The 16,789-nt window shown below is 35.6% G+C and overlaps 1 protein-coding gene across 1 annotated transcript in view; it reads left to right on the top strand.

Moving 5' to 3' along the window:
• MTPN (myotrophin) overlaps positions 1-15,559 on the top strand; it is a 36,379-nt gene extending 20,820 nt beyond the window's left edge. Inside the window, exons 2-4 of the mRNA XM_088521577.1 lie at positions 308-421; positions 1,563-1,646; positions 14,844-15,559. Coding sequence (XP_088377703.1) covers positions 308-421; positions 1,563-1,646; positions 14,844-14,930 — 285 coding nt within the window. The 3' untranslated portion in view covers positions 14,931-15,559. The remainder of the gene's footprint in view (positions 1-307; positions 422-1,562; positions 1,647-14,843) is intronic.
• The last annotated feature ends 1,230 nt before the right edge of the window (positions 15,560-16,789 follow it).

The following is a 16,789-nucleotide window of genomic DNA, read 5'->3' as shown; positions in this document are numbered from 1 at the left end:
AAGGAAAACAAGCCAACACAGGCATTTCTGACAGCTGCAATTAATTGTTTTGAAACTTCACTTGGGCAATCACTACATCAGAGCTGCAATGTGGAAGAATAAGCTTAGGTTGTACCATGCAGTCTTAAAGGTGTACAGGATAATGGGAAAGAAATTAAGCAGGTTGTTTTTCATTTTTCTTAAGTAATGACTTAATGTTTAAAGACTTAAGTATTTGGATAGGAAGTTCTTCAGCGTATTTGAGGTGGTGGTGTTGTCTACTGATAACTAGCTAAAAATAGCTTACTAGATTCTTTTTACATTGAAGGGTGAAGATGTCAACAGGACACTTGAAGGTGGGAGGAAGCCTCTACACTATGCAGCAGACTGTGGACAGCTTGAAATTCTGGAATTTCTGCTATTAAAAGGAGCTGATATTAATGTATGTATTTCAATTTCAAAAAAAAGAGATGTTAGAATGCTTTTTTAATCTTTCATAAACTTTTCATATAAAGGATGACTCAAATCATATAAATGTATGTCATATATTTATATGACATATAAATGACTAAATTGGTACTTAACTATTCAATGTGGTTAATACTGAAAAGTGTTCTATTACAACCTGGAAGCTTCAGTGACATTTCCTAACATATTGTTACATTTTTGGACATATTATGAAAAATTGTTAATATATTTAAAAAAAAAAACAGATTTAATTTGACTTCAAATCACAAATCACACGTACATAAAGATGAAAATATTTTTGGAAGGAGCATCGGAATACGGTATCATCCATTCTTTTTCCAGAGTAAGATCAACTCTATTGAAATTGACATGCTTTTCTTTTTACAGAGGGAGATTCTTACTTGCAGAAACTTAGCCATTTTGCTGCAGTTTGGCATGCATAATTTTTGTCATGAAGTTTGGACTGCTCTGTGGTTGGTGCTCTTGAACAGTGTAGCTCTCAATTAAGTTTCTAAATACACTAACTATAAACACATAACACTATGCTTTAGAACATCTGCCTGAAAATTCATGTACGGAACATCTTAACTTTAATTCTTCAAAGTGGCTTGGATTTTTTGCCTTGGTTTCTCAAAGACTAGTACTTTCTGAGGAGTCCTGCTAATTCATCACAAGAACATTTCTGTTGCTCTGTTATTCTTTCACAGGGCTATAGTTTAGAGAGGAAAAGAAAGTCCAAAGAAGCTTTCAGCCAAAACATGCTGTATTTGAAAATAAATTGTCTGGCAAATGGGAGAATCAGCATTGGGCAACACTTGTCAGCTACAAAAGAAGTGATTTCTGTCACTGACCAAAAAACAAACAAACAAACAAAAAAGTAGTTTTATGGAAAGAAGATAGTCTGTTCCTTCCTCTAAATATTTTTTACATCATGACTTCTCTTGTATGAGAGAAGAGATTAAAAAAATCACATCTAAGGGAATACCTTAGAACCTTACAATGGGTAGGTGAGTCTTTTTTAAAAAATCCTTAACTTCACTTTACTGCAGAATGAAATGTTAAATGAAATCTTTCAATACTGTGTGAAATTCAAATAACTGTGTCTCAATTTACAGGCTCCAGACAAACATAATATCACACCACTCCTATCAGCAGTCTATGAGGGCCATGTTTCCTGTGTGAAATTGCTTCTGTCAAAGGTGAGATATAAATGTTTAGGGCAAATTACCCATTAGTGAAGTGTATTACTGCATTTATTTTTTTCTTAAGAAGATTATGTTGCTCCAGTTGATTTCAGAACACCAAAGGCTGCTCATGTTGCTAAACCAGGGAGGGCACTCTCACTAATAGACAAAATAGCTGAAAGGAAAAATTCTTACACTTGGGCACATGAGCAAAAGTAACAGTGACCACCAGGATGGTATCACAAATTGGTTAGGGAGAATTCAAGAGCATATCAGCCAAGGGAAAAAAGAAAGTGCATTCTTTCAGCAGGCAAGGAGGAATGAGATTTAGTTTTGGCAGCTACTTAAGTTTTCTCAAATCATGGGATCACTGCTGTGAAGTTATTCAGAGGTGTGGTTTTCCTCCACTTGTGCCAGATGACTGAAAAGCCATCTCAGGGAGGGAGGGGACATATAAAAGCAGGAAGAAGACAAGGTTTCTCTGCTATAAAGTTTTTACATTTTTGTCCTGGTCAGAATAAGCTAAATCTGGTTTTGGTCTCCCTTTTGGTTCATATTGCAAAAGTGGCCCATTTTGCAAAGCGACTAGATGATTCAAACAGTGTTTTATTTGCATTCTTGCATGTACTTTCTTGCTAGAGCTCACTGTCCTTGAAAAAAGGAGATTAATAGCAGTTCATTTGCTATATATAAGCCTTACTATACTGAAATTATTTGGCCCAAAGATGATAGGGTTTTTTTTTTTCATATTTTGTGTAGCAATTCTGTATGTTAACTTCCAAAATAAAATGTTGTCCTTAAAACTGTCTTACACTGTATGATTTACACGCTGCTTCTTTCCTTCACTTCTGTAACATTGTCTAGTATTAGCTCATCTTTTTTGCAAAGATATGTTATGACCTCTAATCTCAAAAAGCTTCAAAGCTTCTGTCTTGTCCACATTTGTTGTGAGAACTGATCCTTTATTTTAGGACCAAAAAAAGCCCCTCCAAACCCTAACATATTTATGTAATCAATAATGAATGGCAATTCCAGTTAATCATGTGTGTATTTTTCCAGATAAAGTCTATAATTAATTATATAAGAGAACAAACTTATTTACAGGTTTTCTGAACTGCTGTTTGTTTGTGTTTTGTAGTTGAAGTACGCTAGACACTCAGTTATAGACTTTTGTCCTCAGAGCACCTGTCTGGTTCCTAACAGCATTTCTGATGCAAGTTCAGTTTGGGGAATTTAGTGTCAGAAGCATACTTCAGTGTTGTTATTGTTCTATTTTCTTACTATAGTATTGACTTTGTTTCTTGATGTTGGGCTTATTGCTAGCTCAGAAGAGTTGATTTATCTTTCTTTAAAATCCAGAGTTCCTCTCAAAATAGCCTCTTAGATTTTAAATGATGGGTCACATGGGTCTGTAATAGATCCTTCTAATGATGAATCACATGAGGAATTCTGTTGCAAGGGAAGAGTACAGTCTGTGTGGATTCTTCAGTTTTCAAGCCAGAATGGAAGAGTACAGTTGTAGATTGATAAATTTGCTCTGCTTTGGATTCTAGTAGCCAGGACAAATGTGGTTGTAATACCGTCTCCATGCTGTAGCCTGAAGTGACTTGCATGCATTTGATATTGTATTCCTAGGAATAGTAAGATGATAGCGAACTGATTCACTACATTTTGCTTTTCTCCTTAACACACCTGGGTCAGTAGTGAAAGGTGATGATTTAAGGGAAATGTGTTACAATAAGAGAGCTTTATTGGTACAGTTCTTCAGTGTGTAAAACTTGCATGCCTTGCATGGAGTCGGCAGCTAGCAGGTATTACTGTAAAATTAGTCAGAGTGACCTTAAAGATTTTGTAAAGTCACTGTAGAAGTTTGATTCATCCAATGGAATTTAACTGTTTTGTTCATACTATATAAAAGAGTAAAGGCTTTCAAGAATATTCTGTGGAAAGCAGTAAAAGCAGTGAAAGTATTTATATGTAATTCACTGGCAGAGGAAACTAATTATTTGCAGGTAGTAAAGAGATACTGAAGCAAGTTTCTAAGCTCTCAATGATGAGATTGAAGTGGCCATTTCCTGAAATAGCCTGGGCTACTGGGCTACACTTTCTGTTGTTGGTGGTCTTGCAGTTGCACATTGCTGAATCTGCTGTCTATACTCTGTTCAATAACCATTTTGTTTGCCAAACAAGTTTTTGGTGGATCCATCTCTACTAGTTCACTGTGCAACTGCATGAGCAGCCTCTTGACGTGGGAGGAGATGAGACAGTAACCTGGACCTAAACTGATTTCAGATGTCACAAAATCAAGCCTCCTGTAAAGTACACTGGCTTGCACTCCTTAACAAAACCACATCCAAATTGCTTCTAAATTCTCGTTAAAAACAGTGTAACTGTATTTATAAGAGATTGAACTAAACAGTCCTGGAGGACTATTACTGATGCAAAGGCTTCCAGTATTAGCATTATCTACAGAAAGTTCTATTACTCAGAAGTGACTTAACAACATTAAGACTGGTTTTTAATATGTCCTGGCATATTCAGAGCCAATTTAGGTCCTCTAGAACCTCTCAGAACTGCCTACACAGGTAGTTTTGTATATAGGCAATGGAGAGAAGAAAGACTTGATTTTTGAGAGCTGAGATACCAGTCAGAGATACCATAGCAGAGTAATTCCTCAGGCAAGTCTAAGAAGCAGAAATTTCTACTCTGTTCTGCAGTATTTGTAAGAATATGTAGGAGCAAGGTGTAGATCAATCAGTTGGACTACATCTTACATGTAGATTAAATTATTTTTTTTAAAAAAGAAGTTTGGAATGGACCTTGAGAAGTTATCTTCAAGTCAGTTTAAAGAATGCTGTAGTTGCAATTGATGTTTATTAGACCTGTTCTTATAGACCTTGAGTCAACTAGTCCAATGTCTGCCGTTTCTCAGTTTAGTTAATTTTCCTCATTTTCCTCATGCTGGAGTTCAAGTGTCTGGAACTCTGTTTCAAACTCTTTATCAAGTAGTATCACCACTGTTATCAAAACATTTCTCCTGGATGGTTTTGTCAGCTTCTAGAATGTGGCTGGGAGAGGGGGGTTGGGATGCACATGCTGCTTCTCAAGTTTACGTTTTTCAGTGGATTTAATATGTTTTAATCCCCTTTCATAGGGGGCAAGAGGAAGGGAAATCTTACCAGCAACCTTAACTCCTTCACTCTTTAACTGAGTGACATGACCTGAAGGTTGACATGACTGTAATGTGACAATTTCTATATTGAAATAGAGATGGCAGAAATGTTATGTGTTTTGTAAACGGTTCTTTCCTTGGGCAGTCTTTCTAGTGTTAAAACAGTTTTTGAGGTTGTAGTTTGATGAGGAAGAAAGGAGGGAAAAAAAAAAAAAAGGCACTATGAATTATCTCACCAGACCTTTAAATGGACCAATTAAACTATCTTGTGTGGCAGCGCTTTGAAATGGATGAGGAATCTGTTCAGGTCTTACAGAAAGCGATGTAGCCTGACTGACTTTGTCAGGATTGATATGGGTCTGGAGAGAAGAGAGAACAGGACTACTTAAGGCATTGCCACTGAATGCTTTGTAACGTGTAGCCAAGACTTTTTTCACTGGATCTGTGACATTAAAATTTCCCCAGTCAGACTTTAGTTATTGAGAGCTTAATTTGTGGTGTTCTGGTGGAGCTTCAGTCACCTAAGTGAGATGTATCTGCATGGTCTGTCTTTTCATGTTTTGTCTTCAGTATGTGTGATGGGTATCCACCAGTATTAGCTGTAGAAGCTGAGGCTGCAGATCCATGTTACAGCTAAGCCAATAAAAAGGTTGGTTGCAACCAAGATTATTCTGCCTTAAACTTTCACCAGCATATCTTATGCTAATTTTTACACTGCCCTGACATTCACTTGATAATTTTTTAAGTTAAATTTTCAAGTTAAATTTCTGCAGTTAGTTTCATGCCTTGCTGCCTTAGTTCCTTTCAGTTATATATTACGGTACTGGAGAAACACTGGTGCCATTTCAAGAAATGGAAAAAGAACAGGGTAGGAGCCCCATGAGTAGCTCTTTGCTAAGTAAATTCATCTAATGGGTCCATTCTCAGTATGAGATATCTTTAGTTTCAGTTCAGCTGCTGCTTTGAGAAAACTTTCAGCACTCTTCAAGTGTGACATGCTTATTTTAGAGGGTGGTTTCTTGGTGTTGATTATAGCTTTTGTAGGTGTGCACTAAACTTAGATTTTCTGTTGTACTGTTTGCCTAGTCTACATTGCTGTTCTGTAAATTGGTAGTGGCAGTTGTTTCTATGTACTAAATGTTTGTTCAACTACCTGTTTTTGTAGGGGAAGGATGAATTTGAGGCCAGTGAGAATGAAAGAATGTGAAGGATGAGGCTCAAGTCCTTTTAGGCACCCACATAGTATCTCTTAGACATATACTTGCTTACTCACTGTGGATTTAAAAAGGCTCAAGTGGTTTCTTCCATGCCTTCTTATTGCTTTTTCATGCTTGCTTCTGAAGACCTGTAGGAAAAATATTTTTGCAAGTCTTTTTGCCATCATTACTTTGAAAGCTTAGTTCCATTTTTATTTGCTTTAATAAGCTTTGTGATCCCTACTTATTATAATGTGCCCTTGTCTGGGAGCAAAATACATCCATGCAACTTCTGTTTTAAGAAAAAAATGAAGGCTACAGGTTATCTAGCCTATGAATAAGTTTTGCCTTCCCTTTATTCATTCCCTTTTTTTTTTTTTTTTTCTTTCCCCAGTATGAGTCTACATACTTTGTAACATAAAATTTCTGGAAATCTAAGTTTTGATAGCAATTTATTTGGAACACTTCTGTTGGAAAGCATCTAATTTCGGCATATCACATCGTTGCTTGACTGCACAGTTCCATTGCGTGGAAAATGTACTTGTAACTCAGTGTTTGCATTTTCTAACAGGAAGAAATATTCTCACTTCTAGCAATTAAGATAAAAGTGCTAAGAAGCTAGTGCTATGCAAAATAATCTAACCACTGATTTGGGATGATGCAATGATTTTGACCTTTATATGGAAAGTAATGCTCAGCTGTAATTGTAGGGGAGATGATAACATGTACACTGTAAGGAGCAGAGACCTGAAATGAAAGAGGCTTGAAAAAGGAGCTGCAACTGCATGGTCAATGAGAAGGGGTCCATTGGCAGAAAGTCTGGAGTATTGCCCCTAAAAAAACAAGGAATATCTTACAGCTGCCTCTCTCAGCACAGTTTCAGGCAACTAGGGTTCATTATTTCTGGAGAGATTAGACTCTGTAGATCTTATTTGCTGTTTCTCTCCTTTCTTCCCCTGAAGCAATTAAATTTTTCCATTAAATTCTGTCTTACATCAAACAGAGCTCCAAATTATGACATAGTTGCATCTTCTAACCTAGCTGGAAGTTCTGTGGCACTGACTACCTGTTAAAACTGGGGCAATAATAAAACTATAGCAGAGCTCTTAATCTGATGTAGTACTTAAGATTTTTCTTAAAAAAATGAAGTAAGAAAATAAGAGTAGTTTAAAACCTTAAAATTGGCATTACAAGTAATTGTTCTCAAGCACTGCTGTCATGTTAATCAGTGATCAGCCTCAATGAATTACAGAAAAAGAAACAGTTGTGGTGACTTGGTTTAGGCCTGCCTAATATCAGCTAAAGCAAATCATTGATAAGGCAGTAGTTTAAACTTGAAGATCAGAAAAAAAGCTTTTGTTGATGTGTGTAATATCTTCAAATGCTGTCATCTTTCCACACCTTTAAAATTTAAAGCTTTGGTGATAATTTAAAGTCTTCAATTCATTATAAAGTGAAAGGTGATTTTTTTGTTCCCTCTTAACTTTAAGAAAGACTTCATTTGGGCAGAGGATTTTAAAGTGCACCTTAACCTAACCTAAGCTGTTGTTGTGCATGCTAGTTCATCTTTTGCAGTTTAATTGCTTTTAGATTGATACATCTTTTGTTTCTTAGCATCTTGGCTAATGGAAAGATCTGTCTAATTTCCAAAGCTCACAGTGACCTTCAAGAATACTTAAAATTACCACAGTAAGAGGAAAAATCTATGTATTTTTTTTTTCAAATTGTGATTTCACAATACATCTAATCAGTTGATTACTAATAACTCTTCTATAAAGTTTTCAATAAATCTAAAACATTGATCTGGGGTATACAGTACCTTTCTTCAGGATATCTTACTGATAAATATTTGTGCTGCAAGAATAAATGAGTATTCTCTCCTCCTAACTCTATTTCTACTTGATTTTTTTAAATTATTTTTATTTTTTTTAGCACTGCGTGACTCCATTGTCTTTGGTTTGGATAGTTAGGAGGTATTTAATCCATTTTGCCTGGTTTGCAAGGGTAGAATTGCTGCTCTAATCATGACATACACACTTGGGCTCTCTGTCACACATATTCTTCTCCCTGTCTTTTATGCCAAGTCTGAGTTTTGTCTTGCTCTGCTGGATTAGAGGCAGTGAAGAATTGTAGAACTTATTAATTGGCATTTGAGCCAAGTAGATAAGAAAGAAAGAAGACAGATGCCTGGTTAATGTTCAAGCTTTAGTCTGACTTCTCAGACATCAAACTCTATATTTGGAACTATCTTGAACAATATTGTGATTTTACAGGGGCTATTTTTTCAATAACCTTACAGTCAAGCAAAATACATTAGTAAACTTTACAAAAGTGAAGGATTTAGGGGAATGAGATAATGCTCTTTTTGCTCAAGTATAATCCTTTTAGTTAAAACTTTTCCATTTGAAAGCTCAGAATGATCTGCCTTCTTTGGGAGAGGTGTGAAAAGGAGAAACCTAGAGTATTTGACCTAGGTTAACAGAAGACTGAAAGACACGTAGCAATTTTCATAATCTTATTTGAATCATTACCACTGCTTCAATGTTCCAGTTGCTCAGAACAAAAACAGGAATAGAAAAAGTCTGAGGCTTAGCTAGAAATAACTTCCCCCACAGTCCTTATCTACTCACATCTCTCAATACATTGAGATAAAAGAATTTTAATTGCAGGGATATGGAGAGGGAGCATGCCCTTATGCCATGGTGCAAGCAGTATGCTTAATAACATAAGCAAAACTATTTTTTCAGGCATGGTTAAATACTAAGTATTGACCAGCTTTCTTATAATTTTTATACTGAATGTGAGTTCTGTCAGTTCAATAACTAATAAATTGTTCCATTGTTCATTTGCTTGTTAATTATTATATGTAGTGTGATTATCTCAGTGAATTGCAACTGCTAAGTTCCCAGCAACAGGTTTGCTGTATTTGGGTTTGCTCTACTCCACCATTTTAACTGAGACATCTCCTTTAGGTAGAATTTGAGGCCTCAAATTAGTCCGTATCGAAAGTGCGTAAAGTATGGGCTTTAAGCAGGGAGTATCCCAGACTTGCTTCTGCTTGTTTCTGTAGTAGATTTACTTTCTACTTTTTCAGGTGGAAGCTCTAAAAGGTGTGGATAGTGGGGTGTTTTTTTCTTTTTTTTTTCTTTTTTCCTTTTTTCCTTTCTTTTTTTCTTTTTCCTTTTTTTACTTTCTTTTTTTCTTTTTTCTTTCTTTTCCTTCTTTTTTTCCTTTTCTTTTTCTTTTTTTTTCTTTTTTTTTTTCCTCCTCCCCAAATGAATATTTTTGAAGGCATGCTTGTATCTCTAGGCTCTGGATATGCTATTTTGAAAATTCCTTTTCTTTTTCTTTTTTTTTCTTTTTTTTTTCCTCCTCCCCAAATGAATATTTTTGAAGGCATGCTTGTATCTCTAGGCTCTGGATATGCTATTTTGAAAATGCCTTTTCAGAGCTGGTGGATTCACTTAAGCCCACTCAACAGCTGGAAACAGTTTGCTTTATCACATACAGCTACCTGAATAACAGTGCTACCTATCAGTGTGGATCAACAAAAGATGTGCAAAGATACTGCCTGTTCTAAAGTTCAGGGAGGAAAAAAATCGTCTTTGTTTTACAGAAGAGAGCCACATTAGAGAACTGACAGGTATCACTGCTGGGGCTTAGACTGGCACAGCTTCTCCTAGTTTAAGTTGTAGTAGCTGTTGGAGTCCTGTCTCAGATCACAACTCTTTTGGGAAGCGTTGCCATCTTAACATATGTGAAAACTGGAACTGTATCATGAGAACTTGGCTTAAAGAGGCTACAGTGACTGTCCTGATGTCTAGAGAAAGAATGCAAATATTGTGAGGAGTTTTATGCTAATGAAGACATAAAAATAAATACTGCTGGTTCCTTGAATTGTTCATGGATTAATAGTGAACCACAAATACTCTTAAGGCCTCGGCTGAAATAGGAAAGACTGATGAAGAACTGAAATGAATGCTGTGCTTCATTAAAAATTAATGGATGATAAAACTCTTTTGCAGGTTTTAAGTCTCAGCCTAGATACTTTTGAAAGCAGATGAACTAACAAGTCAGCCTAACCTACATCGAGTTGACTGCAGTATCCAGTTTGACATCAACCTCATACTCAACCGATAGCTGTTCTTTGGTTCCCACTTGGTTTTGAAAATTGCTGATAATCCTTTTCTGGTAATACTATTAATCTCTGAAAAACTTGTCAGTGATTGAATTTTAATCCTTTTTAAAAGCTTTGTTATTTATATTGATTAAATAAGAAAAGCAGATGAATAGCTGTGGGCGTAGTGAAGAGCATTTTGCATATCAGGGCAGTTTAAATTTATAGTCTGTGGGAACATGGGCTCTCAGTAAGTAAAGTAAACCTGTGTAGATGTAATTTTTTTTTTTTCAAGTAGAATGAATTAAATCTTAAGGTATTGTTATTGCCACAAGCAGCCTCTAGGCCAGATGATACTTTTTTGGTCAGATTAGAGATCAAAATCCATAATTTCTTAAAACATAACTTTGAAGAACCCGTTTTGCAGATTTCCATCCAAACTTCTCTTTTGGTAATCCACTGTTTTAAAATTATCATGCCTCATCTCCAAAGCCCAAAAATAATTTTGGGGTACTCTTTAGTATGTCTTTCAAGTAATGAAGGCAAGCTTATGAAGCTTCTGGCGAAGGTCTCCCAAAGACTCAAACTATGGAGTTTTGCACAGTAATATCTAAAGCATTTCCATCAGGCTCTGACATTCATTTGGTGATAATATTTTGCTCTGGTTTACTGTAATACATGAAAATAATTAGATTTACTCTAAAAGAACACCTTGTTTAAAGTTTAAATGAAGGGTCTGTTGTCTGCCCATTTCAACTGTGGATTTTTTTTTTTGTTGTTCATGCTACTAATATTTTTAAGAATTACCCATTTAGCCATATTTTTCTTTTCCTCTGGCAGTGGCAAGTGAATGCCAGTTGGGAAGAGCTGTGAGTTTGGCTGCTTTTGGTGATCTTTTCCTCTCATTCTTCATAATATCCTCAGTTGTACTAGGGATTTTATAAGTGCATGCATGTCTGTTCCCTTTAATAAGTATTTATAAAATCTCTCGTCTATGCATTTGTTTCAGTTCTTTTTGAACTGGCTGATATCATCTTCCTCTGTAACTTCCTGTGGTGACTAATTCCAGAAATTACTTGTTTTGTGAGCCAATCTTTTAGTTTCAGGTACCCCCATTTTAGTTTTACATGTTTTGTAAAGCTAGTAGCAGTAGCATTTCTGCTACTTTAATGATGTTTTTTTTCTGAGCTGCAACTGTATCCCAGTGGCTGTTGTACTGCCTTGTTTTGCCCAGTGGGATGAGAGTCCAGGCATTCATCGTGGTTGTTACTATGCTATCAAAGGCAGAGAATGTATGTGTGTCATAAAGTTAACATTTATCTTCATGTTCTTTTGCATATATTCATGTATATGTGTGTGTGTAGATATATATGGAGAAGAACATGATTAGTTCCCAGACTTGTTCATAAATTCATAGTGAACGATAAGCACTGTTCCATATGTACACACATATATACATATATATACATATGGAAAGGAAGGAGAAAATATTAGCTACTTTGGACAACTAGAGAATACTGTGGTATCATTTTATTTCAATGATCTGTCATTAAACATGCTTCCTGACAGTGTTGTGCCTCACAAAATTAAAGTCATCTTGGCCTGAACTTGATTATATCTGCTTCTGTAGAATGCTGGAATGACTTTTTTTTTTTTTTGCCTGTTTTTGTAGGAACCATTTAACTCATTTTTTAATACTGACTATATTAAACAGTCTCTTAGGTAGCTATGACTTTGTTATCCTATATTCAAAAAAGTAAAGTTAGAAACTCATATCTTACATGCCTTTAATTGTTTTCTGAAATACAAATGTATGTAACGTGAAATACAAATTTTGCAAATTGTCATAAAATTTGAAATACTAATGACATTTGCAATATCTCGTAACTTTCAACATACTAAAGAATGTATAGAATATATTAAAAAGGCGAATAAACTATTACTATATGTGTATATACAGAGAGAAATATTTTCCTACTCTATGGGGGAGAATTTTATTTATTTATTTATTTATTTTTAATGGTTCCTTCAGGCAGGGTAACCCTCAGTGTTTGCAGGAGATGGAGAGAAAGAGCGAGCTTCGTACTAGGAGCAGTTTTGCATCTTTGATTCTACGTCTACTAAACTGTTAATTAACAGGGAAAAATATTGAGCTTTGGGGGCAGGGAAGATAGAAATCCTGCATGGACCTAGTGTTCTTGCCAGTACTCTAGAAATGTTTTCATGCATACAGCGTTCTTGTGTCTTGTAACAGCATGGTCAGCTTGGGATTGTTTGCGGATTTAGCTGCTTAGGAAATAACTTAAAAGGTTTGAGCAATTTATTTCATGGAAGATTATGGTATGCAAAATATTTCTTTTTCTGGTTACGGTAGCATATGCAACAGGTCTGTCAGTATAAGTCATTTTAGAGATTTACTAATTACCTACTTTGATTGTGAAATTGTGTATAAATCAATTTGTGATATTCTGATGTTTACCTGTAAAATTGCAATAGCACATGCTTAAATCTGAACTGTCAGTTAGCTGAATGATAAACTCCGGCTTTTAAAACCTCGTCATCTTTGTCACATGTATGAGGAAGAAAACTGGAACTATGTCCAATTTAACTTTGTAGTTCAAAAATGTTTCAGTGAGCAGTTAAGAATATATTTTATAAATGCTGAAACATTGGAGAGTATTATAACCCAGCTCATTTCTTTAAAATTCAAGGTCAGTTACTGTGTAGTCCCTTTTTTTCAAGCTCAAACTTTTTCAGTTTTCAGAACTGTAAGACAAAAGCTGACTTTGAAGGCCTTTAATTTCTTTTACTTGGATTCTAATCTGAGAGTCTTAGCTACATGGTGGAAATATTCACCTGCAGGACAATATTTAGCAGGAGAAGATATTACTGCTTCATGATTGTCTGTCTTCCAGGTCACCTGAAATAATTATTGACCAATATGTCAAGTTTCTCTCTCTGTTTTTTTTTAAAGGAAAAAAAATGTTTTATAATGTTTTTTCAATAGTTAGTCCGTGCTAAAACACCAGTTCAGTCTAAGTAATATTATATGACCAAGTGATCATTTTGGGGGATGGAGCAATTCAGCTTTTGTTCATACCCTTGAAGGCAGTGCTGCAGTGTGCTGGTCGGGTGGGTTAGAGCTGCTCAGGAGCAGGAGCAGCTGCTGTGGTCTCACTTACTGCATGTGCACAAAAGGCATGTTGGCATTCTGCTACCTGGAAAGTATGAGAGCAAACGAGCAATGAGTCATGTGAGATGCAATTTATTACATTGTTAGGAAGTCAGTTAAAATGGAAAGTTTATTCCAATTGTGAGTTATCTTGGGAATTAAAAAATGGTTTTAGATTTCAATAAAGCAAATCTCAAAATAAAAGGTCCATAATTTTCTTAGAAAGCTGTTGGGTGTTCTTTACTGTTAATCTGTGCATTTTCTTCTGCGTAGTGCAAGGGAAGAGAGAGACTTGCCCTTATTCTAAGGGCAAGTTAAGCTAAAACATACTGAAACACACAGAACTCTGCAGTGTATGTACATACTGAATCATGTTTGTACCAAAGTATTCTTACTATCATTTTAATTTAGATATTTTAAAATAAGACTTGCATATCTTCCCAGAAGGAAATGTTCTGGAATCTAACTTATTTTCAGGAAGCATCTTTCCATCTCTGTAGTCCTATGTTCTCTGCTATAATAAGAAAGGGATAAAAATTAACTGCCTTATTTGTGATTTTTGCCTGGGTTTTCACTTTCATGTACATGACTATACAGTGCTGAAAACAAATATGATTAGCTGATCTCTGTTTTTAACTTTTACTTTCCTTTTCTGTTTCTGATATTGATGCTACTTATGTCTACGTAAGTCTGCCATGTCTAGTTGTGCACGTCTATAACCTTGTGTGAAATGATGCCAGATTTGTAAATAGAAGTAGTGTTGACTCTGTTGCTTTTAGGTAGGCCTAGCTCATTCAAAAACACTCATTTGGTTTTGGACATTAAGGCTTTTTTTAATGTACCAAGCTTGCCTTTTTAATTTTTCAAAACAGAGATAAGAGGTAATGCTAGATGAATGTGATTCTTATGATGTAAAAGACAAATGGGGTATGATTCTTTGAGTTTAGTCAGGCTGGTTATGAAACATCCTTACTCATATTTCTTGAGTTTAGAACTCATTGGTCTTACTTTTGTCATAGGTTTGGCTTTTATGCAGTTGCAGTCTGCAGTGTGGATGATTCCTGGTTCCTCTGGTGTATACATTCTTTAAAGCCTTTAATCATACATATCCAATACATACTTATGAGCAGAAGGAAAAGTGTATTACACCATAGTTTTCATAAAAGGCATGAGATTGAATTTTTGCATTCATGTAAGTAGTTGCTAGAAACAAACGAACAAAAAAAAAAAAAAAAACCAAAAAGAACCCTTTGGCTCTATCCTATATTAATTAATAATTTGATTTTCAGCTTTTCTTGTGGCAGAAATGCTGTCACCAACTTCTCAAGCTTCATCCCCTCTGCTCAAGGCAGGGAGGTGGAATAGATTTAGCTGTATGCTGGGTAGTTTCACAGGTAAATGTGGGCCTGTTTGGTTTTTAAGTGAAAGTGTGCATTGGACTACAAAACTATATGTAATGAATGTAATTATCTAAGGTAAGCAACTGTTGCAAAACACCTAATGCTGTAACGCATTTGCCTTTATGAACTGACAGTCTTTTTCAATGTCTTTACAGGGTGCTGATAAGACTGTGAAAGGCCCAGATGGACTAACTGCCTTTGAAGCCACTGACAACCAGGCAATCAAAACTCTTCTTCAGTGACGGATGGACTGTTATCTTAAATGTCTCTCCTGTGGCCTCACACTGCTGCCTGTCTGTCACTCTTTGCATCTTCCAGCTTCTTCAGCTAAATACTTTGGGGGGAGGGAAATTCTCTGTGAATCAGCCTAGTTAGGGGCTTTATCAAAGATAATCTGTTTGGACCTCTTTTATGTGCACAAACTTTTCTCACTTCTAGTGAAAACGGAGGGAGGAAAAGAGATCATGATCTTGAATTTTTGGCTTGTGAACTTCCTAAGTTAGTACTAAGGTTTTTGTTCAAAGATCTGTTTGAATGGAATGCACCTAAGACTATAATTGTGAAGGAGACAATAGTCCCATGGTTATTAGTGTCTACCAGAATCTGAAGTGTAGTAATTAATATAGCTGACTGGGTTGCTTTTCTCTCTTCTCTCAATGGGTAGCTTTATCCTTCTGCCTAAAGCTTATGTTGCAGTTTTGAGAACTTTTGGTTAATGGAGCTGTACTTCATATTGATTAATTCGATGTCACACTAATGGTTTTCTGACTCTTGAGTAAACTAGGGAGATCAGCTGAGGCAAAGCCCCGTTACATTACACTCCAGAATATCTGCCAAGGTACTTTTGGATGCTTGAACTTTGATGTTTCCTTTCCTATATGTGTTCTAGTCCAGAACAGAAGTTTTAACCAGCTGTTTTTGAGAAAATTAAAAACATCAGTGAGTTATTTTGAGTTAAACTGAGTTATTTACAGAAGGACTGTAAAAAGGAATTTCTTTACTCACCATGTCAGCATAAAGTTAGTGGGCTGAAAATGCATAGTTTGAAAATTCCAGGCAGTTTGGTATGCAGGGATAATCAAGTGAAATGTTCAAAATGAACAATAGTTACTTAGACATTCATATCAGAGGTAAATATAGATGCTAAACTTCTTGGTAAGCTTTAAAATACATGCAAAGCTTCCTGAGTTTAGTTTTAGGAACAGGAAGACTTACAAGTAGAAACCTTAATTAGCTATAACTACCAGAGGTGGGGTGGAGTGCATATTCTTGAATTCATGTTTCATTCCTGCCTGAATGAACCTCTTAAAATTGATTATTAAGGCATGGAGCTTATTCTGAAAGCTCCCACTACAGCCCTCCATATTAGTTATCAATATTTAGGTAAGATTTGTTGTACCACTAAACATGGCAGTACTCTGACAGCCTTGACAACTCGTGGGAAGGTATTTAAAATAGTGATAGGAATTCCTGTCACATCCTACAGTTCTCAAGAATGCAAGAGCTTCTGGCTTTCATCCTGAAAGTTTTCTTCAGACTGCCAATTCACTCAAGAGAGTGAATAACAGGTTTTATAACAAAAAAGTATAAACCACAAAGTTGTACATCTTCCTTTTTTAAAATACAAATTTCAGACTTTCTGATACCATACAGAACAACACTGTACATAAAATTTTATGCCGAATTCTTAAACAAAAGTAGCTGATACTATTTTGCTATCATAGCTGAAATTGGGAGGGTAGGTAGAAGTAGACTGGTGACTACCACTACAATATTTCATGGAGATTAGTTTTACTTGAATCATGTTGCATACTATTAGTGAATGTCTCACCTATAAAGCATCTTGCGTTTAAATAGTAAAATGAGACCCTGGACTGACTTACATATACATATTCCGTAAGAAGAGCACTGGGAAAAAAGAAAAAACTCTAGCCATAAACAGTACAGTGAAATTAATTGGAAATTAATTGTGTTTCTTGGAAATGAGTGACAAGAAAGAGAAGGAAGACAGGAAATAGTGGTAAATCAGTTGGTAAGCTTGATGAGCTGTACTCTTTAATGAGTACTTAAAGAAAAACCTGTAATCTTAACTCTGATTGTC

This window comes from Tinamus guttatus, unplaced genomic scaffold, assembly GCF_059628265.1.
Source record: "Tinamus guttatus ecotype Peru unplaced genomic scaffold, ASM5962826v1 Tinamus_guttatus_pri_ptg000125l, whole genome shotgun sequence".
Taxonomy (NCBI): Eukaryota; Metazoa; Chordata; class Aves; order Tinamiformes; family Tinamidae; genus Tinamus; species Tinamus guttatus.
The sequence above is the reverse complement of the archived record's forward strand: the minus strand, read 5'-3'. Positions and strand labels throughout refer to the sequence as shown.